We start from the raw sequence: 27,429 nt of genomic DNA on the forward strand, positions 1-27,429 counted from the left end.
GCCTTTGATTGTAAAGATGGTTTGTAGTTGATGTCAAATGATTCCACTGTGTGGTTACTGCAGGGGCTGTGAAGGAGGAAGCTAAGACTTTGTTTGAGCTGTGACCACAGTTTAATAATTGTGCTGTATATATGGATTGGTTGTGAATATAGGGAAATAACTCCTGAACCATTTGACCAAGCTGCCAAAGGGCATCTCTCCTAAAAACAAATGACAGTAGTGTGTATGTAGCTGCAGCTATCTGCCCATGATCAAACAACTATGAACACATTAGTATTATCTTTTATCAGACACAACTGTACTGAAATTCGTAAGCCATCAGACTGATTGAGAAATTCTATATTCTCATAGAATAATGAATTAATAAATGTTTGTGTGGGAGACTGTGAGGAACAACATGAGAGACAATGAATTTCGATTTGTGGAATTTCAGTGTGAGAGATTGGTACAATAAAATGAGCCTGACAGACTGAGAAGACAGTGTGAAGAATAGAATCCCTAGCACTATGCTCACATAATTATTAGCACACCGAATGTCATCTTTTTTTTCTCCATTTAGTTTGATTTTGCTTTTTATTTCAGGGATGTACATATTTTTGTCATTTTTCCGTAACTATGATTCAGTGTTTTATATCATGTGTGCTGTATGCATTGTCAACAAAAAGCTCTTCATTGCTCATATGCAACTCGTGTGTGTCTGTTTCCACAGTTTTGCAATGAACAAGACGTAACATTCCTCTTGGTTACTTGAATCAGCTGAAGTACTGCATAATGTCTTGTGTGTCAGAGCTAAAAGAGACTGTTCCTTCAGACAGAGATGGTTTCTAAGAGGGATGTGGATTTTGCCAAAAAAAGATCACAGAAGTCTATCATTGTAGTGTGCTGTTTTTTTGTATTACTGTGATTAAGCAGAAAGTGTCCTCTTGTATTAATTTCCAAATGTGAATGGATATTTTAACTTTTGTCATTAATTATTTCTTGCTATTTGATCATTTATCACACAACTCCTGATTGGTTGAATGCTTATTGTTTTGAGCTTTGTAGTTTTCAGAATAAAATATCAACCATGTCCTTTTTGTCCTCGCTTTGTCCTTTTTTAGACTTTATTTTTATGTGTGTGAAAAAGGGATTGAAACTGCAAGCTGAGTAGAGAAAAAAGAAACAGTCTTCAGAGATGAGATGTAATCAGCAGTGATTGGTCAAATCAGGGGTCATAGTCCAATTTATTTCTCAATATTATTTTCTATGTTCACTTATATTTCATCCCCATTTAGATAAATTATCAAAGTTAAAGTCATCGTTCATCCCAGGGAGAGGAAAAGTTCAACACTTTAATAATAATGAGAATAAAACCAACACCATGGGCTGTGATTGGTAATTTGGACATTGTCATGAAGTGCAGTATAAGTTATGGGATAATTACAAAGTTACCTGTTACTTGACAAGCTGTGAGACAGGTTATGTTGAATAGACAGCTACTTATGAAGTACAGTATTGGCAGAGTCTGCTTCTTTAAGAGGCTGATAACAGGCTGCGTCAAGCTAACGGCAGACACGCAAGATTACCGGAAGTATGGTAATTGTGTCCAAATAAATGCATAAAGGTGTTCACTACTACATATCCACTCAGTGCAATGTACAGTGGATTTCATAAATAGTGTGTTTATGGCAGGGTTTCCACTCAGAAATGACTTGTATACAAGGACAAGGCAAAAATCCCATAACATCATGTAAGGAGCAGGAAACCCGAAACATAATCTGATAAATTATCTCTCATCATTTTACTGTGTACATCTGGATGGGTTTACATTTGGACAAAAATGAAAGACCCCTTCAATCAATAGGCTACCTGCTGTCTCATTTTTACAGCTGAGACAGCTCCAGGTGCATCCTTGGATGTCACCACAGTTTCCTCATGATGCTGCCTTAGCACAGTTGAAATGATACCATAATAATGTAACTGATAATAACCTTTATGTAAATGAAAAAAAAAGTAATATGATAGATACTTATTCATGCAGATGTCATCTTTTTTGAGTCGAGGAATGATGCACTACGTGAAATGGGTTGCAATCCTAATGCTCTGTACACTGGAAAATGTGTAATAGAAAAAGGCTCTGTTCTTTTTTTTACATTGTTGACAGCGAAAATAATAATTACATGAAAGGTACAAACTGGGGCTAAAACTAAGCCATATTATAACCCTACCCAGTCTCCCTACTGTGGCGCAACAAGTTCCTTGACACGACGTTTATTGTGAAAACCTGTAGCGGAAGCCTGGTTTTTGACTCTGGCCCGGTTGGTACTGCTGGTGGTCGGCTGGGGGGGGAAGGGCCTGCGCTGGCTGGATCTGAGAGCAGACAAACTTGCGTAGTCTTACCACGGTCCTCGCTGTCTGCCTGCCTCTCTCTATGGACGGCCGGAGGGGAGAAGAGGAAACGGGAATTGTTGTCGTCGGGACTGCAGCGCCTTTCCAGGGCCTAGCGATGATTTAATCGCGGAAAACCGGGGTGTGGGGGGAAAAGGAGAAGGAGAAAGACGACGGGAGCGCGAGAGGAGAGAGGAGCAGCCTCAGCCGTTGGAGATGTGCGGTCGGGCCGAGATTGCGGCGGTAGGTACAGCACAGCAGTCCCTGCGACGTGTTGTTTTCCAGTTGATTTTTCTCCGCACGGTAAGGCGAAAAGAGAGGGCGGAGAGAAGGGCAGAATAGCTACTGCTACCTGGGTTTTTTTTCGGGGCTGAAACCAGCCATGATTCTTCCTCTTGGCCCAGCGAAATGCTAGCACACACCGGCCCCGTTTCCACGCTGTGAAAATAGCCAGACGTTTCTTGTTATCCCACTCCGCTGCCATTCGCCAGCAGTTGTATTCCCAAATAACGTGATGCTTCTTGTATCCGAAAGGAAACTTTGTTTTCCTCTGGGACGGACTGCAGCAGGTTACGGGCCTGTTGGTAGTTTTTAAAAAACAGTCGAAATCAGATCAAACGTCCCCGCTGCTAGATTAAAGGTAAAATCATGTCGGAGAGAAAGTTATGTGGCGTGATTAGCTTAATCATCACGTTTTCTGGGATGCAGCTGTCATGTATTTACATCAGTTTTAATGATAAATCAGATTAGTGTTACTGTTTGGGTTTAACTGTGTTCCAGTGGTGCTCAATACTGAGAGTAACCTTACCCATATAGAAAAATCAATAAAATCATACATGTAATGAAATGAGATAATGTTGCTTGTATGCCAACATACATACGTGTCTTCTTTTTTTTTAACCTAGTTATGGCAATTTTTTAAAAATGGATTTAATAGAACATAGCTACATTATTTATTATGTAACCCATATGCTGTTTTACTACCACATCATGTACTTATACTGTAGGTTTTGTGACATACGCTTCATCATGTACAAAACATGAAATCTGTCCATGTTCATGTAAAACAAATGCAAATTTGCACGTTCATGTATAAAGCATACAAATTTTACATTTTGCAAAGTATAGTTTTTTTTTGTATGTGTCTGTTATTAATGACAGTATTTTATCCCTGGTAGCATTCAGGAATTTGTGTAAAATGTCACTACTGTTCACTATTTTTTGTCAGAAATGCATCCATAAGATAAAGTAGCCTGCACACTAAAAAAGATTTTGGTTAAATGTAATTTATAAGTGGGCATATTTCAGGCTTTTAGAAAATAGTGAAATACAGTATTAAAAATACTAAAATGTCTATTTAAACAGGAAGATGAGAGTAATCGAAAGGTATTTAGGATGTAGAAACATCTGTTTCTCTTATACATTGAAAGCATATCTGCAGGTATGTATACATGTAATGCGTATAAAGTTTTATTTAAAACATGTGCCTCTTGACAGGATCAACTCTCTTTGTGTACAGCACCGACACACTAGAAGTCCTCGGGTAATTGTTGTTTCATGGGTTTCCCCCCTCTTCTCCTGCTGTAGGTATCCCTGTCTAGGCCTGGACTGAGCAGATTGTTCTAAGAGGAAACTGACAACAAACAGGGGAAGTGAACATGGCGGGGACCTCGGGCTTCTTTTCCAACGGACCTGTTCTGTGGATGGACAACGACACGGAGATGAACAACCTGTACCGAGACCTGGAGCTAGGGACAGTACTGACACTGTTTTATTCTAAGAAGTCCCAGCGGCCAGAGAGACGGACATTTCAAGTCAAGCTGGAGACCAGGACTATTATCTGGACTCGGGGCACGGATAAAATAGAGGGAGAGAGTGAGTAGCGTGCAGACACAAACACAAACATGTACACAGACAGAGCAGTGGTTGTAAATGTGAAGGGATCCATGCCAGAACTGGTTGGTTTACATACATTCAGAAATATGAACAGTACAAAGTGTTGTAAGGTGCTTGAATGGCTCACAAAAGACTTGAGAGCACATGACATGATGGCATGATGTTGTTGCAAACTGCTGGTGAATGATGTCAGTTCAGTCCTAAACAATGTAAATTGCAGGGCTTGGTGAGACAAAATATATTTTTGTCTACATGCATTAATACTGGTAATGTGACGATATGTAGAGGGACTATTGGTGCTTTCAGAAGATATTTACATGCAAGAAATGTTTTTGGGGGAAAAGGATTGGTTTTGTTGAAATGAAAGTGAAACATGAGGCATTAATTGTTCATTCTACACAGACAAAACCGTCTAATAACAACACAGGTTTTATTGCCTAACTGTGAGGCAGCCTTCAAAACAGGATAATACAACTTATAAGATATATAACAATATTACTAAGGAGAAAATCCCAGTCGTGTCTCTCAATATCAATATTTCATCTTTTATTTCAGCTCTGATTACTTCCTGAAAGTTGCCATTCTGTCCCACTAAAATGAATAGGATTTGGTTTGTTCATGTGTTTGAGGTGGTTTGTCATTCAGAGATTTCAGTTACCGAAAAGTCCAATTATTTGTTTTATTTTGTAGCATTATGAAAAAACATTGACAGAGCAGGTGTAAGTCTTGTTTAAATGGTGGATATTAAAGGAACAACCATTGTTGTCCAGCAGTAGATAAATCACATCTCAGGTACAAATCCAGGGTCGACAGCGAGAAGAAAGAACGGTTCCTTGAACTCTTCTTTTGTTGCATTAATAGGAATATACTGTAATTTACCAGGAAGCTGACATTCAAGTTAATCTTCAACAAAACAGTGTGTCTAACTGAGGACACGCAGGCCCTCAGTGAGTTGTTAAGTTGTCTGTCTCTCGGGTAGCAGGATGCCTTGTGCACAGCTGCACTCTGCTCCGGATGCAACAAAAAGAGCACACAAAAAAAGGTAGGCTCAGGTTATTTTTTTTTTTACACAACAGTATCATCTTCTCTGCGATGAAGGGTTTTGTACACACATGACCTCATAGCTGCCACTTGATATTCCTGGAGAGGTGAAATTGGCCTGAGCGGCTCATTAATGTACAGAAATAGAATATGAGGGTTTTTACTGGAAGTGTGTGTGATCATTTGGGAACAATTTGGCCAGCTGTATTTACCCCTTATCAATGGCAGTGAGACAATTATGTCCATTAACTGTGGAAACAGCACTCTAGTATGTTTCTAAATATAAAATGCAGAGAAGCGCACCTTTTTTGTCCCTTGATTGAAGTGTATTTTGCACATTTTCTCTCCCAGGTTGATTTTCTACAACTATGTCTTAATATGTTTGTTTCATGCACATGTTGGCCCATCTTACCCACCAAATAACTGGCAGCAGACATTTATTGTGGCTCACATATATGGCTCATATATACAGTATATCATGAGACACAGATTGGGCTTGACAAAGCAGGATGTGGTCTTGCAGAAGAAATGGCGGTAACAGGCTGGTTCGAAGTGTAGGCAGGGCATATCATAAAGGTTTGGATACCTGACGTACAATCACAGTCTGTGAAAAAGAGTAGTTGTAAGTGTAGTTTGTTTTGACACTGGAAAGACTGTTGCGAAACGTCACATATTGTACACTCAGTAACTCTCCAGAGTATCATACAAATCATCTCTTAAAACGTATGGTTTCTGAGTATGTTACTGATATGAAGCAACACAAGTATGAATCAGAATCATGTTTGACTGTGACGCATCATTTTGCTACTCTATCATCCTGAGAGAGCAACTCCGATGTCAAAGTGAGTTAACTGACGGGCTTCGACACATGCTTTACTGGAGGAGCCAATTTTTAGGTTTTTATGAATGAGCTTCCATGTGTTTGTTTACGCTCTGAAGCTATGATTTAACTGTGGTGCCCCTGTTATGGAAACCTCCCCTCTTGGTTCTTGGAGCCCACCACAGCGTCAGATCCTCTCATGTACAAGTTTTCCTCAAAAGCACTGAAGTAGGGGACTTTAGGATGCAGGTTTTCATTTGAAACACAGACAATAGGAGCTGATTTCACTGGTTAGTGCTGGATATGAGAGCATATGCTGTTAGATGCTAGAACTATGACAACCAGTGTCCACCAAGGTAGCTATCCCTTTATTATCTCTGCATGTATTAGGCCATGACAGTGTTGTAAATCAATAAGCAGCAGCTTTATGGTGATATTGGTGTTCACAGTAGTTTTACATCAATGTAGAGAAGTACCTTTAAGTACCATTGCTCAATTGAATTTCCAGTCCAATATACTATCACTACAGCTAGACTGATAAATCAGCCAGGTGAAAATATTGGCTGATGTTAGCTTATTGTAGATGCACATTGGTATCGGGGTGAATGGTGGATGTTAAGTAATAACAACAAAACTGCAGTATAAAAATGCCACACTAGGTTTGAGATAATTTAGAAACAGTTTCAACATTACATCGTTTCAGCACCCAAGAGCACTGACTGTTTATTTTTACACTGTAAAATGTCCTGCTCAGTATGTATCTTGGTAATAATTCTTAAGAAAAATAATCTAAGGGATCCATATAGATTGTTTTTTATGTTTTTGTTGTTGTTTTTACAAGAAAAATGCTTGTTGTATACTTGTATAATGTATATATTATGTAGTAATATAGAAAAGCAAGATGGAGCATCACTACTTTTGAAGTTGTTTATAAATATTTTCACAGTTCTTCACAAGCATATGTAATGCATTGAACACCTTTCTAATAGGCTTAAATCTAACAGATACACATGTCCGTGATAAGTAATGATTCACACGTCATGAGTCTGAATGTGGGTCTGTGTTGATGTATCGCAAGACTTCTCTGATCCAGAACCAGTGAATCAGTGCTCTGTCCACATTTTCAAGTCACACTTGGTGCTCTGTCGGAGGTGTAATAATTGTAAACTGAATATCTTTGGGCTGTGGACTGTTCATCAGACAAAACAAGACATTTTAAACTTGGAAACGGGGATAGACATTTTACCTTGATGTTTTATAGACTAAACGATTAATTGAGACAATAGTCGGCAGATTAATCTCTAATGACAATAATTGTTAGTTGCAGCCATAACTTGAATGGTGCACTGAGCCCAGTAATGTGAGGTGTATTCAAGTTTAGACATGACTTTTATAAACTGTTTTTATTGCATGTGTTGAGTGTAAGTTTGACCAATTGTTGAGAGAAGATGCTGCATCTGCATGTTATCAGTCATGGTACTGGATGAGCCTGTGTTGCAATCACCAGCAGTTAAGTGTCGTCAGCTGTATCCTGGAAATATCTTTGGAAGGGAACTTTGTAAATAATGACGAAGTCATCACGTACTTGTTGTTGTGCGTTTGTGTGAATGTGGATGGAATTACCTGCACGCACTTTTTCCATACCTCCCGCAAAGGACACATGCTCTCTCACCTCAAACGTCTGATGTCATTTCTAGCTTACACGCCGCTCTTTTTTTTTTCAGTTACACACTTGGCTGTCAGCCCACTTTATTTATGAGAAATATCTCAACACATTAGTGGGACATTAATCCCGCAGGAACAACTAGAATCTGCTTTTAGATTGTTTTTGCCTGTATGAAAACATTGTTGTGAAGATCAGGTAGCGCCGTTCCACAGTTGGCTCGCTACATTTACAACGTGTTGGAATGGGGAAGAGAATCCATGTAACTGCATGACTGTTATTTGTCAGGGGGAAAGTCCTCTGCTTAACTATAAAACTTTACCCGACGTGATATCAAAGGAGCTGATACAGATCAGCTGACGTGTGAGTGCACACGGAAACTTTGTCACCCTCTGGGCTGCATAGTCACTCGAAAATTTGATTGCAATATGAACTACTTTAACAGCAAAATATATAAAGTATAGCCTTTTAGTCATTCTGTGGTCAAACATGTAATCTAATTATGGCTGTAACTTTATTTTCATTGTTGATTTAATCTGATGATTATTTTGAAAATTGATAATTTTGTCTAGAAAATGTCAGAAAGAAGTGAAAGGTGCCCAATTGACTAATCATTGCAACTTTAAATGTCATTTATATCAAAGTTGCAACATCCTGCAAAATAATTCTTTGATTAATCAATAAAATGTTAGAGAATGGTGAAGAATCCCCATCGCAGCACAAGGTGACATCCTCAAGTAGTTTGTTTTGATTGACCGATAGTCAAAAGCACAAAAGATGTTCAAGATGTATGTAATATACAGTACTATAAAACAGAGAAAAGCAGCAAATCCTCATATTTCAAACGCTGGAACCAGCAAATGTTTCCTGTTTTTTCTTGATGAAAGACAAGATACAAAATTGTTGGCCACTAATAGAACAAATAAAAAAAGTAATATTCCTCTAAGTAAGGTATCATTTTGGTACAGAAACTCAGGTGTTGTATTGCCAGTAGAAATTGTCGAGAAATTTGAAGTGAAAGCCAGCCCGGGTGAGGAGTGGTAGAAATGGTGTGGAAGGCAGGACGGAGCGCTGGAGGAAGTGTGGGAGTGTGTTGCAGGATACCTCCTCTCATCTCCTTTGGTAAGGTTACATCTCTGGCTATCTCTTTATTTCCTGCATCTGTCTGAGGCAGGCTCCAAATATTTTGACTCGAATGGCTAAAAGTGTTGTCTCACAGATCAGCCTGTTAAAGCCGAATTGCTCTCAGCGGAAGTCTGCTGTCCCATCTGGCTGGTAAAGTAAACTGAGATATGATGTATGATTAGAGATCTCAGCTTGGTGAAATATCTGCGTGAGAAGACATACTTTCTTGCTGTCTTTTTTTTTTTTTTTTTTTTTAAATGCTTGAGAAGAGAACATGCACATGCTCACCTATACGCAAGCACAGATGTGGTGTGTAGGCGACAAAAGCACAGGATGTGTGATTCGGGGGCAGGAAGAGAAGCAGGAGCTGAAAGGTGTGTGTGTGTGTGTGTGTGTGTGTGTGTGTGTGTGTGTGTGTGTGTGTGTGTGTGTGTGTGTGTGTGTGTGTGTGTGTGTGTGTGTGTGTGTGTGTGTGTGTGTGTGTGTGTGTGGCCTTCGTTAAGTTTCTGACTGCCTATTAATGGAGTCAAGGCTTTTATTGTCGTATCATTCCTAAAGATCTTGTGTAAAAGCCCATGCAGTGTTTTTTTTATCAGTCCAGTGTAGAGAAACTAGAAGGTATACAAGCATTCTTAAAGTCACAGTCAGAGTCACAGTTACCCAATATACAATATGTCTTCAATGTGTTTAAAATCTCTATTGTACACACCCGACCAGTCCAATCCCAAACTGTTATGGTGCGACTGACTCATGGGCTTCCGTTTTCAGATTAGTAATTGGTGGTTTTGGTAGACTTCAGTGGTGAAAGGCAAACTGGGGTTAATTTGGGGTCAGTATCATCTTCTTTATTTGAAATCCATATCTAACAGTCACTTGAAATGTACCTGTATGTGGTTTAAGTCGTGGCCTCAGCTTCACTGTTTTATGTGGTCAGGGGGTGGGGGGTTGGGTGGGAGGGGTGCTTGAAATACTCAAACATGCTGTGTGTTGGTCTCTATGCTGCAAGGTTAGGTGGACCTTGAGTGGTTTTGTGAAGATATGATCATATTGTGTTATCATTTTATTAAATTCTGTCATCCAAATGAATATTTCCAAATTGTGACCACAAATTAGTTATTTAAGGTTTTCATGTGTGCTCATGAAGACTTTTATCTGACTGCGTGATTAAGTGTATTAAACATAATTTTGATTATTTTACATTGGATTTATGGGATTTCGCGTATTGTGACATGTAGTGATATGAGAAAAGTATTCATATTAATATCATAATTTAGATTTCAACCATATCGCCCAGCTCTACTGAGGACATCTTTGTATGTGCAAGGAAATGGCGTTTCTGTGTTTTGCTAACTGTTGAATGTGTGTCCGTCTCTCCAGTTGACATTCGAGAGATCAAGGAGATCCGTCCTGGACAGAAGTCACGGGACTTTGAGCGCTATGTGGAGGACTCGGCGGCGCGGTTGGACCAGGCTCACTGCTTTGTTATCCTGTATGGCACCGAGTTTCGCCTTAAATCACTCAGCCTGGCAGGTACGCTCAGACACCAACACAGGCTTGCATACCTTCAGATACATTAGTATAAGTATTTGACATTACCATCCTATTTTTAACATGAATACCTCTGCTATCGGTTTACCCTTAGAACAATTTATGTGTTTTGTTTCCAACCGTCTTTTGTAGTTAATTGTTGCGTTTTGTATAGATGAGACAACACTAGAACTGCAAGGATTAGTTATTATTATTATGAATCCACCTGCAACTATTTTGATAATCGATTAATCATCATTTTTCATGTAAAAATTCCCAAATTCTCTGCCTCTAGCTTCTCAAGTGTGACGATTTGTTGTTTTTCTTTATCATATACACTACTCACAAAAAGTTAGGGATATTCGACTTTCGGGTGAAATTTATGTAAAATGTAAAATGTTCATGCTACAGTGATATTATATCATGAAAGTAGGGCATTTAAGTAGAAGCATGCAATGGTAATTTCTTCATCTCAGTCCTCATTTCTGCTCAATGTGAATCGACTTCATGTGAAAGCTGAATATCCCTAACTTTTTGTGAGTAGTGTATGACAGTGAATTGAATATCATATTAAGGTTTTACACTGTAAGTAAGACAAAACAAGCTCATTGAAGACATCACAATGGCCATATTTTCACTATTGTTCAAACATTTCTTAGTCCAAATGGTTAATGGCGAAAATAATCGCCAGATTAATCAATAATTAAATTAATCAGTAATTGTAGCCCTATACAAAATCACATATCATTAGACCCTTGATTCAGAGAAGGGAAAAACCTTTAAAGGGAATAAACGGAAAAGAAAATCTGAAAATATTTGTCAAAAGTCAGTCATGTGTTTGATTCCCCCCCCCCCTCCAGCAACGTCTGATGAGGAGATGACCATGTGGGTGAAGGGGTTAAACTGGCTTGTGGCTGACACACTGAAGTCCCCAACACCGCTCCAGATAGAGAGGTAAACAGTACACATGTAGCTGTAGGTGTACACATCGCATCCAAAACTGAAGCTATTATAAGGTGCTATGGACAGACGACGTATGATAACGAGCAGCATGATTCTTAATTATCTTTATTTCTTTTAGATGGTTACGTAAGCAGTTCTACGCCGTTGATCGCAACAGAGAAGACAGGTGAGTCTGCTCAGTTAAAAGATTTAAACTCTAGAGTTTAATCAGATCACTCTCACAGGAAGTAGGTGTAATTAAATATAACTTGGTTGTTTGGTGGAGCAGTTGTGTGTCCTTTCCCCAGTGTGTCATCTAGAGCAAGTAGACGAGCTACACCAGTCTGGTAGGTGCCTGTGAGAGTGCTTTGTTGAGGTGTAGTGAAGGAACTAACCTCTCAGCCGCACACCAGCACCTCTTCCTGCAGCAGGAAACAGACTGCAGAGGATGGAGGAGATGTACAGAGATGTTTGTCTGTTACATCCCTGACAAAAAAGCCTTTGTTATGCTGAAGGGCTATTGTCCTCTCTGGCCAAAATTCCAGGCTGTGTAGTAAAAGTGAAGCCAAAAAGACTCAGCAGATCATGAGGGGCGTGTGTTTGCAAAATTTCAGTGTGTCTGTAACTTTCAATGTGATATATGTCTGCACCACAGAAGTGGTTTATTGTACGTGCTTATCCATGTTTGTGTTTCGTTTCTCAACAAAACGTGTGTATGTGTTTAGGATATCCTGTAAGGATCTGAAGAGCATGCTGAGCCAGGTCAACTACAGGGTGCCCAACATGAGGTTCCTCCGAGAGAAACTTCCGGTAACCTCCTTCTACTTATCACAGACCCCCTTTCCCACTCCACCTCCCTGCCCACTTCCCCTTCAGTATGATGTTGTTAGAGGCTAAAGATTTATGATTTGTCGTTAACGGCCCTTTTTGCTTTCCTTCTCTTTCTCTGCTTGTTTTACAGGACTCAGAGTTGAGGAACGGAGACGTGTCCTTCAGCCAGTTTGCCCAGCTCTATCGCAGCCTCATGTTTGATGCTCAGAAAAATGTAAGTGCCATCATTTTATGCATGCACAGATAGTTCTGTCCCAGCACTTTCATCCCCCAGCGCCCCATCTGATGCCCTGCCAAGGCACCCTTCCTCCCCCATCTGTCTCTTCTCAAATGGCTGCAAGATCAATATGGACCAGTTAAAAACCCACCAAACCCCTCTGGTGGAGGCCATTAGGACACACACACACACACTCACACGGATGAGGAGGCAGGCAGGCAGGCAGGCAGGCAGGCAGGCTGGGGTCGGATTAAATGGATGACCTCAGTGCCCCCCACGACTAACCACCCAGCCCCCTACAGGATGTCTACATCCATCTACATGACGAGTATTATACACACTGACAGGACAGCACTTTCATTAATTAACTGAAATGTTCCCCTTTTTTCTATTCTTTCAGATGGAGATCCCATTTCTACAGAGGTAGGTCAGATCGGAACACACACACACATGCACAGTGAATCTGCAGCGTCACCGATGTGTGCTTACTGAAGTGAACCATTACTTTTTCTGCCAGGTTCATTGACAGACCAGAACAGAGGATCTCCCTCGACGACTTCAAAAGCTTCCTCCTGGAGTCTCAAAAGGTAATATCTCCGGCCGCTGGACATATAGTTCTTTGCAGATTTGTTTTATTTGCATGTTCCAATACATCTGTGTTTACATGTGAATCCAGGAAATGTGGGCCACAGACAACAACAAGGTTCAGGAGTTTATGTTCGGCTACCTGAAAGACCCCCTGAGAGAAGTGGAGCAGCCTTATTTCCACCAAGACGAGGTACACACACTCTCACCACATCTCCCACTTTCTCTTTTCCCCTTTTTCTCTTTCTCTTTCTTCAAGCTCTTTTCTGGCTCTTTGCTCACGGATGGAAAAAATGTAAACGTGTTTTTGTGAGTTATGTTTTCCGATTGCCCCCCTGTGTTGTTGGTGTGGGTGGGAGATGCTCAGAAATTGAAATGGATAGCCATGATCTCGGCCTAAAGCTCCTCCTCCCACACAGATAGAAAGGGTTATTGACTGTGGCGTCATGTGAGAGTTCTGCAGAAACCGAAGGATGCTCTTTGTGGTCACCATAAAGCTATGATTGACTAAAGAGAAGAGGAAGTTGGTGCGAGCCAGCCTGCAAGAATTGGTACTGTCTTCCTGTATGTTAGGTTATATTGTGTTAGTTAGCAGATGTACAGGCCTTGGTCATACTGAGAATAACACCTGAAGCTGTTAATAAGAAAATAAATTATTATTGTTGACCCACAAGGGGAAGTCTATTAAAGGACCATTTCGCCAATTTTCAACCCTATCTCTATCTGTCCGAGTTAGGGGTATAGTGAGGGGATATGGCTGGCGGAGACCATCCAGAACCTGAGCTTCTGAGGGCAAACAGCAACTGGTGGTGGTGCCTTTTGCTTTTGCTCAAATTCAGAAAGTTGCGTGCAACGCATCCTGGCACATGCAGCTTTCTCGGTCAATATAGCATGCACTGATGAATTTATTGCTTCAATTGACTACATATACCATCAACACTGATTGGACATCCACATAAAACATGGCGTAATTTCCCTTTTTAAAGGCCAGAATGTAGGGTACATAACTGCTTTGACACAGGATGAATTCTTTCAGACTTAAGTTATACATACTGTGACAAGTCTAAAGTGCTCACCGTCCTCACATCCAGTCTGCAAAGGAGATAGAAACGCGCTCTGTGACTGGATTTAAAACCTTGCTAGTTTTTATGGATATGAATTGAAGTACTTGACCCATCTTAGTGATTTCCGTCAAATTAACCGTTTATTTTATGCAAAATGTGTGCAGGGCTTGCTGCTTGACATAGTATATAATATAATTTAATGTTAATATTATGTTAATATTAAACCCTCAACTGAGGATTCTTACATCATAGGTGGCTTTTTTTTTTGTCTACTCTATTACTAACTTCCGACACTCGTGTGCACAAGTTGCCCAGTAGACAGCTGCTCCATCGTCCAAGCATATAGAAGTCATACACTCAGGTGGTGTTCAGCACATGCATGTGTTCCAAGACAGTTATATTTGTGTTATATTATTATATCTGCTTACAGTTCAGGTGGATTCATGCATTAAAATGTGTGATGTAAGTTTATTGTACTTTGAGTTATTCTTAGAGTTCTTAAAATAAGACACTTCATCACTCGTAAATATGGAACAAAATAATTTGTTTAGAATAGGTTTTGTGCAAAGACATAGACTCAACAATCCGCGTGGTCCAAGGCTGGATCAGATCTTGGCAGTGCGCCCTGCAAGAGGGACACATAGAAACGTGTGTTCCACCATCTATTAAAGCCCTATTCAGTTATGCTCTCAGCTTCCAGATTGCGTTGGGTCAATTAGCCTCCAGGTCCGAATTGCTTCGGGGTCTTGCTTGCAAATCTTGTTATTATTCACATCTACATTATAATGATAGGAATAGGTGTAGTCTTCAGAGCAAAGTCTGCACTCAAAGCGGAAGTTTGCTTGAGGCTTTTGCAGACTTGATGAATTGTGGATTTGGACAGTCCTAGTCACTTGCAGACTTCCCAGAAACATATCAGTGTGCAAGTCCAAACATTTGAATTCAGCCCCATTCTCACTGCTCTCCTCTCTCCTGCATAGCTCCTGACATACCTGTTCTCCAAAGAGAACACTATCTGGGATTCCTCCCTGGACCAGGTTTGTCCTGAGAATATGAACAACCCCCTGTCCCACTACTGGATCTCCTCTTCGCACAACACGTAAGGATGAAGCCCATAGCTTGTCACGCATACATTTCATTATATCAAGCTTCTGTTAAGTTCAACCAGTTGTAAATTAGGCCTTGGGAACACTAATGTCTGGCATCCTCTCTTGAAACTCCTAATCAAAGAGGACTTTTGAACTGGCTTCATACATCAGATAACAGCGTATTATTTAACAATCATGTTCCAGAATGAGATCCAGGCGTTTATTTTGCAGGAAAATGTATTTTTCCTCCCATTGAAAAGTGTGTGAAAAGCAGTTCAAATGATAACCTTCTGTACTCGATGTGAAACAATACTCATTGGAGCAACGGAATGAAAACTTCCCATGTTGCTTTGATTAGGTTTGAATTGACCGACTGAATGAGTAAGAAGTGTTTACCCCAGTCAACAAAAGAGAGAGAGCCCTTTTGATATAGCAGTATCAATGTGTTTATGCTACCACCATAGAAAGTGTGTGTGTGTGTGTGTGTGTTGCAGTCCCTGACGTATGAATCCTTTGAAAGACTGGTTAGATGTGAGTGTGTTTTTGTGTGCATGCTTTGACGTTACATGCTTATTTTTAGCTACCTGACGGGAGACCAGTTTTCCAGTGAGTCGTCCCTGGAGGCGTACGCTCGCTGTCTGAGGATGGGCTGCCGCTGTATTGAATGTGGGTAAACACACATACACACACACTGCAGTTTTACCCACGTACAGTAAATCACCAGCACTTGACTTTCAACCTCGTAATTAACTGTCTTACCCCTGCTTCTTATCCCTTACAGTTCTACTTTTAATGCAGCTGCCACACCCTTAACCACACACACACTTGCTGTTATACAACAGTGCTTTATATGGCCTTCACACCAAATCCTTGTCAAGCAGGTTTGGACTGGCTTATAGTAGGTTAAAGGGTCACTTTGCCTCATACAAAAGTAAACAAACATGACATAAACTGTAACTACACAATACATCTGCATTCATGTGTACTTACTCCTTGTTTTATGTAGCATAGTCGATTAAATGACATTGCGTGCATGTGTGTGTGTATATTTTTAGTGGACTGCTGGGATGGTCCAGATGGAATGCCAGTCATCTACCACGGACACACCCTCACAACAAAAATCAAGTTTTGCGATGTCTTGACCACCATCAAAGAGCACGCCTTCGTCACATCCGAGTGAGTCTCCATGAGTGCAACCCACTCTATTTCTTTTTACAGCCGTGACTGGCGATGAGATGATGAAAGGATTAGAGATGATAAAGATAGAGAAACAGAAATATCACTGGACAGGCTGCAGTGACATCACTCACTGTTGTAGCGTGTGAGAAAATAAGATAAGAAAATCACACCGAAGCACAGATAAAGACGGAATTTCTGTGAATTTGCAAATTCTGCGAATTTTCTAATCTGTGGTCCTCCTACAGCTATCCCATCATCTTGTCCATCGAGGACCACTGTAGTATTGTGCAGCAGAGGAATATGGCCACTTACTTTAAGAAGGTGTTTGGAGAGATGCTGCTCACCAAGGCAGTGGACATTGCGGCAGATGGCCTGCCCTCACCCACCCAGCTCAAGAGGAAGATCCTCATCAAGGTCAGGAGCCAACCTGAAGTCATGAGAAATCATTTGATCTTTTTGCTTTGTATACAGTATTCTAGTAGTATAATTTATCTGATTGTCTGTCTACCTCTCCCTTCGTCTGCTACAGCATAAGAAGCTTGCAGAAGGCAGTGCCTATGAGGAGGTGTCCACCTCCACTCCCTACTCAGAGAACGATATCAGCAACTCCATCAAAAATGGCATCCTGTACCTGGAAGACCCCATTAATCATGTAAGCATGTACATCATGTATAAGTGGATTCTGGAGGCTGCATCAGGACGAACTCTAACCTTGAAATATGACGAGCTGAAGTAGCTTCCATATCGAGCCTGTTTTGTGTGTTGTCTCTATTCTTTAGGGTTTGCTTTGTAAATAACTATAAACCAAAGACACAACATCGTCTTACGGCTCGTCACTTTTTTTATAACCTGGTTCCACCTGTTTTTAGAACCAGGTCTTGACTTAATGAGCTGCTTTTCTTGTTCTTTTAGATGTTTCAGTTCTTCTTGCCTACTTTTCAGTGCGACACATGGATCCTCTAAATATTTAATTAAACCGTTTGAAAAAGCTAATTGTCTCCCTCCCTTCATCCCCTCTGTTTCTCTCTCCTTTCCCCCCAGGAGTGGTACCCTCATTTCTTTGTCCTGACCAGCACTAAGATCTACTACTCAGAAGAGACCTCCAGTAACCAGGGTAACGATGATGAGGAGGAGCACAGAGAGGTTAGTAGGCCTAACCTGTCAGTATACATAGAGATGAGCATTGCTAGTCCTGATATTGAACTTGTACTTATAACAGGATGTGTGCAGCACCGGATCTTAATTTACATACAGTATGAGAAATACAATATTTTCTATCAAGGTTGTGGGCAATTTTGGTCTTAATCTAATATTCAAAGTACCATCTCCTTTTTTGTGCATGTGAAAGGAGGTGGCAAGTGGGGGAGTAATTTTATGCCATTGCAGCTAAATGAAAATGGACACACTTGTGAATTACTATAAATGTCAGTTGACTAACACCTCCCTCTTTTTTTCGATTCTTCCAGGTGTCCAACGGTATGGACCAGCACATCACGGAGAAATGGTTCCACGGGAAGCTGGGCGCAGGGCGGGACGGGCGGCAGATAGCCGAGAGGTTACTGTCTGAGTACTGCCTGGAGACCGGAGCTCCTGATGGCTCCTTCCTGGTCCGAGAGAGCGAGACATTTGTGGGAGACTACACGCTGTCGTTCTGGTATGGTGCATGTGATTTTGCATTCAGAGTATCTGCAAACTTTCTACATATTTTGCGCAGACTTCAACAGCATTTGTTTGGCAGTAATGAACTGTATAGAAAATATAGACAAGATTAATGATAGGAAATGGACATTGAATGCTGTTAACTGTATTTAACTGTATAATATTGATTGAGAATATTATATAGAAATTTACAGTTGGTATTTAATCAGTAGTTGCCGTTAGTAATTAACAACAGAAGAGTATATCACAGTAACATGTTATTTTATTATGATAATTGAATTGTTGCCTTTGTGGCGCCTTATCTATGGCATACTGTATGTATTAGACCTTACTCACACTGTGTGTTCTGTAGGGTTAACTTGTGCAAATAACAATGACACAGTGGCAGATCAATCAATGTCAATATCTCCATCATTGATCGAATGGGGTTGTTGTCACGGTCTGAAGTGTGATCATTCATCTTCTGTCTGCTAATGCAAAGGCTCCGCATGAGTGGAGTTACCTCAAAGCCATTTAATCTGTGTGTATGTGATTTACACACAATGTACAGACACTCAGAGGGGCAGTATGTCCAAGGTTAACATGGGGAAAACTTACACTTGGTAGTAAAAAATTACTGCAGGTAAAAGTAAAAATTGTTATTCTCATGTTTTTTGTTGTTGTCTTCATCTCTGCACCAGGCGTTCAGGGCGGGTGCAGCACTGTCGTATCCACTCTCGTCAGGAGGCAGGCAGCCCCAAGTTCTACCTGACTGACAACCTGGTGTTCGACACGCTCTTTGCCTTGATCAACCACTACCAGCAGGTGGCGCTGCGCTGCAACGAGTTTGAGATGAAGCTGACTGAGCCGGTGCCTCAGACCAATGCTCACGAGAGCAAAGAGTGAGTTTCAAGCAGCATTCACACAGACTGGAGAAGAATTTTAAATTATGAAGTGCTGAGGACCTTCAGTGATGTATGTCAGTATATTGTTTTGTAAGGGGTACCATCTTATTCAGTAAACTCATCTATAGATAACATTTTATACAGTTTAAATTGTAGACTGGTAGTTGACTCCCTCACATAGAATAAACAAAAGGTGGGAAGTGAAAAATATGTGTCCCTGTAATTATATGCTTACTGTCTATGTTTGATGTTTGTTCCAGGTGGTACCATGCCAACCTCTCAAGGAGCCATGCAGAGAACATGCTGATGAGAGTTCCTCGTGACGGGGCTTTCCTTGTGAGGAAGAGGGCGGAACCCAACTCGTTTGCCATTTCCTTCAGGTAACTTGGTGCTATTGCCTCATTAAGTGACACTTCTGTATATCTTAAACGCCTAACTTCCTTTTAATGTACAAATTCTACGTTATGTTCACAGTTGCAAATGCAAAGTCATTGATGTCATGTCTGTGGTTTCTACAGGGCAGAGGGAAAGATAAAGCACTGTCGCGTGCAGCAGGAGGGTCAGACTGTGGTGCTGGGCACCTCAGAGTTTGACAGCTTAGTAGATCTCATCAGCTACTATGAGAAGCACCCTCTGTACCGCAAAATGAAACTGCGCTATCCCATCAATGAGGACACACTGGAGAAGATAGGCACTGCTGTGAGTACCACTATGTATTCAATGGCACACTCACTAGAGATTAATAAACTGTTGTATGGTGTTAGATAATATCACATCTATAGAAATGTGACACATAAATGTCAAAGTCTGTAGTTTGCATTCTGCAGCCTAGTGAACACACAATCTGTCGTCCAATAGGAGCCAGACTACGGGTCACTGTACGAGGGCAGGAATCCAGGCTTTTACGTGGAGGCCAACCAAATGCCAACATTTAAGGTGAGTGTCGCGTATGAAGTTCATGTGTAGTTGAATACTGCATATAGTGAAGACTGTGAACATGCATATCATAACCTTCTGTCTCATCTTTTCAGTGTACGGTGAGAGCCATGTATGAGTATAAAGCCCAGAGGGACGATGAGCTCTCCTTCACTAAGAACGCCATTATCTCTAATGTGGACAAACAGGAAGGAGGATGGTGAGTGACCAGTGTAACATTTATTCAGGAAGTAGCTCTTAATTATCCATTTAGACAAATCACATTTGTGCAGGTAGAGAGAGTGAAGGCTTATGACTGAGTTATACAGGATGGGACTATGGGATAAGATAGAAAACCCATTGTTATAATATTGACCCAATGATGGCATCACTTTAATGCCACAGGGTTAGAAATATTTACAAAACCACATCCCCCTCTCATCTTTTCCCATCTTTTTCTTCTCTCAGGTGGAAGGGTGACTGTGGAGGGAAGAAGCAGCTGTGGTTTCCTGCTAACTATGTGGAGGAGATCAGTCCATCAGCGGCAGAGCCTGACAGAACTGTGAGGATCAAACCCAACTACACATTTATATATTTAAAGTGAACTTAGTGCACCTGCAACCCTCCACAGGAAGTTTGGGTCTCATCACTCATCTTTCAATTAATGATAGAGATGCATGTGTTAACTGGATTAAGGCTGCAAAATGGGCGTCAACTTCTTTGCTAATCTTCCTCTTCTCTGTCAAGCAGGAGATGACAGAAAACAGCCCTCTGGGAGATCTGCTGAGAGGAAGTGTGGACGTGTCTTCCTGTCAGATTGGTGAGTGGCCCCTCCACTTCCTGATCGTCTCTGTGCTGCAGGGCTGCAGAGCAGGCAGTCACCTTGCCACAGGGCAACCTCCTTTTCTGGCTGTTGTATGGATGCACATTATCTCTGTCCTCTTTATTGTTAACTGCAAAAGGACAGTAACCACTTTCTTAACAGTCATTTTTGTCCATTATCAGCCTCTTCTATTATTAATTCTTCCTTATTTGCTTTTATTAGTACTCTTGAATTTCTCACAGCTCTGTATCTGGTATTTTATTGACGTCCCGCAGTCCAGTCAATACACACCCATTAGTTGTTGGCACATGCTGTTATGCATTGTTGTGGTCTCTGCTAACAACAGTTAATACCTATATCTCTGCCTTTGGGTAGGCTCTTTGGCTCCATCTAGTGGTCGTATGGTAAAGATCTAACTAGATCTTCTTGAACACTTTGTTCCGAGGCTTCCTTCACATCAACCACTGGTGGAATCGCACCAGTTGAAGCGTCATCACCTTCATCATGGGCAGCTTTTATGCCTCACCGCTGTGCTCAAAGTTTGAATGATTTGAACTTTAATCCTGTTTGGCTCCGACCTTTATAAAGCACTTCCACTCAGATTACAGCCGACTAAGACGTTTAAACACAGAAAGCACGGATGAGTTTCCAGATAAATGTGACTTTTCTGCATAAATTTAACAGTTGTTATAAATTACACTGTCTCTTTGGCCAAAGCGCAGACCGGTCTTCATGTGCAGACAATAGCATTGTCTCTCATTGTCTCTGCCTCTATTCCTATTTGATTCATTTTTTTCTTTCTCTTCTGACTATTTCATTTATGTTCTATGTCATTTTCATAGTTAGTTATTTCATTTTGGTTGGTGACATGTTGACACGTGGCTGGAGAAAAAAATTGTTTAACGAAGAAAATAAACTTGTTTGTCCTCCTCATTTCCTTTTTTTAACCCTTCTCTTTGTTTTATTTTCAGTTGTGCGTCCTGATGGGAAGGGCAGCAGGCCTCATGTCTTCTCCCTGGTGCCGAATACCTCCATGCGGACGGGCCCGGTGCTGGACGTCGCTGCCAGCAGCCAAGAAGAACTCAAGGAATGGGTGGTCAAGATCCGTGAGGTCACCATGACCTCAGAGGCCAAGGTAAATATATATCACTTGGCTGACTGAAAATGCAGGCAAGGACTCATGCCATGCTCATGCCACATTGTGGGTTCAAAGGGCCAGTTATGACTTGTGTTTGCACTATAATACCCATAACCTGTACTTACACTAAACACTGACTGAGCAGTGGGCACGTGTGGTGTTTGTCAGGAATGCCATTCTGCAGACTCACAGAGTGACACGCATTCACACCTGGAAGCTTTCTTGTTTTGCTCAGTAAAACCACCTGAGCAGTAGGAAAAAGCTTCAGGCTAGCGTTAGCGTCAAACTTTATTTTGTGAAAATACAAAGAAGTGATGTATGTTACTGTTGGCGCAGCTGTATTTAAAGTTTGTGTCCCATGTGCCCAGCTGGAGGAGGGGAAGATGATGGAGAGGAGGAAGAAGATTGCACTGGAATTATCTGACCTGGTCATCTACTGTAGGCCTGTGCCTTTTGATGAAGACAGTAAGGATTATGCACACTTATTGGACCATGAACACGCAGTTTAATACACACAGGTGCAGAGATGTGACTTATTTCATACCTGTCTGTCTTCTCTCTCTGCATCCTGTAGAGATTGGCACAGAGCGGGCCTGTTTCCGGGACATGTCATCCTTCCCCGAGACCAAGGCAGAGAAGTACGTCAACAAGATCAAGGGGAAGAAGTTCCTGCAGTACAATCGACTGCAGCTGTCCAGGATCTACCCCAGAGGCCAGAGGCTAGACTCCTCAAACTACGACCCTCTGCCCATGTGGCTCTGTGGGTCCCAGCTGGTAGCGCTCAACTTCCAGACAGCAGGTATCTGCCTTTTTGTCAGAGCAGATAAAATAGCATAAAAGATTACTGTTTTCTTACTCGTCCTACTCTTTTTTTTTTACCTCCTTCTTCTTCCCTCCCGACATGCAGACAAGCCCATGCAGATGAACCAGGCTCTGTTCATGTTGAACGGAAGGAGTGGCTATGTCCTTCAGCCGCCCATCATGAGGGATGAAAACTTTGATCCCTTTGACAGACATACGCTACGAGGCCTCGAACAAGTCACTTTAGAGATAGAGGTACAGTGAAGTGAGGATTGGACTGTGTATGCATGTGTGAGTGCAGATGTTTTCAAACTGTGAGGGCGCAGGAGAGTTGAAGCTGGGGAGCGTAGGGAGAGATGGGAGGCAAAGATACTACATGAGGTGAAAGGGACAGGTGTTCTAATAACAACCTAAGATAATTGTTGTAGTGTGGCACGCTGATTCGGCCTGTTTATCAACACGGTCAGCTACTGGAGCTGTGGCAGCAGCTGTGACACACAACTCATGGAGGGCAATTAAGGTACTTTAAAACCCTTGGCTCCTGATTGCTGCAATTTGTGTCGAACTCTTATTGGAGTCCTAGCTCAGTCAAATCTGAATATAGACATGATACACATTTTTAGATTCAGTGTGACTCACACTTCCTAAGGATGTCATTATGTCCGATGTCCATCACGAATAAATGTCCATAAATCTGCTTAGTAATCATAGAAAAAAGATTCTCCTCATAACTCCAGAACTTGCCTGAGAATCTTCACGTTTTTAAGTTTTGTTTAGTATCAAAGTAATCCAGTCATTGTTGCCTGTACATCCATGAGTACATTACAAACAGGAACTGCTAATAGTGACTTCTGCATACTTTTAATGGTGCAATACCTCCTGACATCCCCCAAAGCACCCAAATTATGGGAACTGTAATCTCAAAACTATATGTGTTGTATTTATTCAAGTGAGAAGATCTAAAGGAGTAACGTGTTTCCCTCTTATTCTCTTCTGAAGGTTTTGGGCGCCCGTCACCTGCCCAAGCACGGGCGTGGCATAGTTTGCCCTCTGATCGAGATCGAGGTGTGCGGGGCAGAATATGACAGTGCCAAGCAAAAAACTGACTCAGAAGGTGAGTGCTGCTTTAATTCTAATCATGGGTGTGTCTGCCAGTGAAGTGACGCTCTGCCAAAACTGAAGGAATGAGTAGTTACTGTTTATTGGATACGTTGCCCTCGTGTAATTTCCTGTCTGGTCCTAGAAAAACAGGAAGTTGTACAAACAACTAAGCCATGCGTGGGAACACAAATAGAAAACGTTGGACATAGTTCTGGCACAGCTCTCGTCAGGTTTTCTGCTCTGGTTTTAGACAAAACAGAGGCATTGCAATACAAGGTTCCTTGTTTTGTTGCTTTATAATGTATAGATTTAGTTTGCCACACACAGTACTATAGTAATGTATTTGCACTTACTCTCTTAAAATTGCTGTACTCAACAATAAGTAATCTTTTTCAGAATCTGTTGTGATTTGTTGATTATATCACAGGCATTGTCAGCATTTCTTCTACTATCCAGTCTCTTTCTTTGTTTTGTTACTTGCACACCCAGTAGAATATTTCTATGAAGCAATAAAGTAAATAGTTTAGAAGTTGAGGCTTTCTCACTATTAAACGTAATAGGAGGTGTTTTTTACCATGAGTTTGACATGGCAATGTTTTCATAAGTGGGTCAAAAGATTACGTGTGGAGTTTGCTGCTTTGAACAGCTGATTCGGACCATTTTACATATATATATATAATAGATATACATCTATACATAGATATATTTAGCTTTTATATAGCGTAAATTCAAAATAATGGTATGCATTTTCCTCTGCTGTTTGTACTTTTATTTATCGGTTATCTCTTTTGCACTCTGGGTCTTCCACCACTAGAAGCATAATAATAATTTTCCTTAATAGACTTTGATACGAGTATTTTCAGTGTATTGTGCTGAAATTGTGATACAAGTTTTAGTAATGTTTATTATGTAAGTACTCACATTTTTAACAGTTTTTTACCCTGCTGTCACTGGGGAATTGTGAAGGGAAGTAATGCTATTACAGTAACAACACAAGTGAGGATATATATTGTACATTTCTCATCTTTCTTTGTCCATTTTTTTTTGTCTTCCCCAGCTGATAACGGTCTGAACCCCACATGGCCCCGAAAGCCGTTCCAGTTCACAGTGTGCAACTCTGCCTTTGCCTTCATGCGCTTTGTGGTTTATGAGATCGACATGTTCAATGACCAAAACTTCCTGGCTCAGGCCACGTTCCCCATTCATAGCCTCAAGACAGGTACACACTTGCATCAATAATGTGCTCTCTGAAATCCTAAAATCAGTGCTGAAAAAAACCCCATTTGTCTCTGTTCCTTCGTATGACGACAGGTTACCGGTCAGTACCTCTGAAGAACAGCTACAATGAGGATCTGGAGTTGGCTTCTCTGTTAGTCCACATGGACATCATCACAGGCAGGGTGAGCTACTACAGCCTTTCTTAAACCTGCTCCATGATGTCTTCGCCAACAACAAACACTACGGTCACCAAAAACATAAAAACATAACGGACGGATTACAATTTTTGTGGTCCTCACATTTCCGTGATATGTAATTAGTAATTCATATTGTATTGAAGCACTGTTTATGCATTTCATGGCCAGGTACGGTAACTTCCTAGAGTCTCCTCTGCTTGCCTGTAAAACCGCAAAGTGATGGTTTATATTTTGGTTTTTGTGCGCATTGAACAATTGAGATATTATTTGTTAATTAGTGAGCTTTAGAGGTGCTGGTAGGCGGATTTTGTTACCTTTGGACAGAGCCAGGCTAGCTGTTCCCCCCTGTTTCCAGTCCTAATGCTAAGCTAAGCTAACCAGCAGCTGGCTTTATATTTACCATACGGTACCGTATCAATCCTGTCATCTCAGCAAAATAGTAAATATGTATATTTTCCTAAATGTTAATCGACTCCTTTTTAAAAGGAGCATGTGTGTTGATTCAATAGGAAACAATCATACGCTCACATTGAACTCTAAAACCTTGAATACTTGGAACAACAGAGGCCCCTGGAGTTGACACTACATATCATCTCTCTCCTCCTTGTTCCCTCAGGATGAAAACGGAGAGATTCTGAGCCCGTTCCTTGCAGTCGGGGCCACGTCCGTGTCGGCATCTGCCCAAGCGGGGCGAGAACGTTTGGGGGAATTGAGCTCCGTGTCTTCGACATCCTCCAACATGTCTCCTCTGCCCCAGTCGCCGGCCCAGGCCATGGCCTACAGGGGGAGAGAGGGCTCCTTTGAATCCCGCTACCAGTCCCCTCTAGATGAATTCAGGGTGTCCCAGGAGGCACTGTTGGATCACATGGACCCACAGAACAGAAAGTAAGTGTGCGGTGTGTTGGTTTGGGGTTTTTCACTCCTGTGCAGTGAGTTTTGAGGCCGCAGAAGATTCCAGACATCCTCCTGTCTTTGTCTTTACCTCAGGATGTTGCGGAGGACCAGAGTGGGCGGAGAGAACCGTGTCTAAGTCCAAGCCAATCAGGACGTATTTCTGTTGCACCCCACTGCCCCCCCTCCTCCTCACCCAGTCGCCTCTCCCCGTACTGATGATGTCACTGACTGCTGTGAACACTGTTTCCATGGAAACGCCCACCACCGCTTTGGCCTACATTTCAGGCAGCTCTCCCTCCCTCCATTCTCCAATCGCCCCCCCTGCCCCCCCACCTCTCTCTCCCCTCCCTGCCTCCCAGTCTCCTCACCACTCGCCTGACGAGAAGGAGGGATTCGGACATAAGAGGAGCGTAGTGGGGGGGGGGGGGGGGGGTCCGCTGCGGACAGGAAGAAGAAACGGACATTCACAGGAGAACAAAAACAAGGCTGAAAAAGTTCCAGCTCTGGACTGGTCGTCTGCAGGGCGGGTGGTCCTCCCTTGTGTTTTAGGTGTGCACAACAGCTGCTTAGTTTGGAGGCTAAGAGGAGGGAAAGAGAGAGTTATAAAAGATATCAGTTTGAAACTGTTTCCCAGTTAAGTTTCTTTGCTCTTCTCTATTTGGCGTATATGAATATATGTATTTATTCCTGCTGTGCTGTTGGCCAGAGAACAGCAGCAGCTGACCTGCTCTCAAAGAGCTCCTGTCTCCATGTTTTTAATTATTATAATTATTTAAACCTTTAAACATTCATAATGTGACTTTTTTTAATGTATATGTGTAAAACACGAGGGCTCTATACGGCTATTTTAATGTCTCTCTCTTCTCTGCTTCGTGGAGGAAATGATGCGCCTCCAGTCTAACTCACACCCTGAACCTGGAGGAATATTTAATTTTTTTAAATTTTTTTTTTTGAAGGCATCAGGAAGAAGTCATAGCCTGTTTGTGTTGGAAGCAGTGAGAGAGCAGGCAGCATCATATGTTATGTCTGCAAACACACACACACAAGCTTTTTTTATTTCTAACTTACATTCCTAAAAACTGCACATCATTCCACTTTCCTGCGTTGCAGGCGCCTTTTACAAGCCAGTCTGACACATTCAAACTTCTGTCTCCCTCCATAGTCTCCCTCCTCAGTGATCTTGTCTGTAGGGTATCTAACACCACACTGTGTGATAAAGCAGAACCAGGGATACATGTTGACCCAAAAGAGGTTGTAGTCTGATAGTTAATGATAATTGTCTTCATAATTTTTGATTTTTGCTCGCATCATCTACCAACATGTTTATGGGCACACAGTTGTCAATCGAGGGATAGTTCAAAGGGCTGCAAGGTTACGGCTAAAATGACCACCCTGATAACTTAATAATTAACTAAATACTGTGATACATTTTCAGAATAACAAAGTGGTTTGAG

At 41.5% G+C, this 27,429-nt stretch overlaps 1 protein-coding gene across 1 annotated transcript; it reads left to right on the plus strand.

Annotated features, from left to right (window-relative positions):
- Positions 1–2,462: 2,462 nt before the first annotated feature.
- Positions 2,463–26,303, plus strand: plcg1 (phospholipase C, gamma 1). Its single transcript, XM_070909965.1, has 33 exons — positions 2,463–2,610; positions 3,955–4,242; positions 10,290–10,442; positions 11,300–11,393; positions 11,521–11,568; positions 12,107–12,191; positions 12,343–12,426; positions 12,830–12,852; positions 12,947–13,016; positions 13,106–13,207; positions 15,059–15,177; positions 15,747–15,832; positions 16,222–16,342; positions 16,591–16,759; positions 16,875–16,997; positions 17,387–17,488; positions 17,812–17,999; positions 18,685–18,885; positions 19,149–19,268; positions 19,407–19,587; positions 19,747–19,824; positions 19,920–20,023; positions 20,272–20,365; positions 20,554–20,623; positions 21,598–21,761; positions 22,133–22,229; positions 22,339–22,563; positions 22,672–22,820; positions 23,565–23,679; positions 24,724–24,885; positions 24,978–25,066; positions 25,698–25,966; positions 26,069–26,303. The coding sequence occupies exons 2-33, from the start codon at positions 4,026–4,028 to the stop codon at positions 26,109–26,111; spliced, it is 3,945 nt and encodes a 1,314-aa protein (XP_070766066.1). The 5' UTR covers positions 2,463–2,610; positions 3,955–4,025; the 3' UTR covers positions 26,112–26,303.
- The last annotated feature ends 1,126 nt before the right edge of the window (positions 26,304–27,429 follow it).

The sequence above is a fragment of the Enoplosus armatus genome, chromosome 8 (genome assembly GCF_043641665.1).
Source record: "Enoplosus armatus isolate fEnoArm2 chromosome 8, fEnoArm2.hap1, whole genome shotgun sequence".
Classification (NCBI taxonomy): Eukaryota; Metazoa; Chordata; class Actinopteri; order Centrarchiformes; family Enoplosidae; genus Enoplosus; species Enoplosus armatus.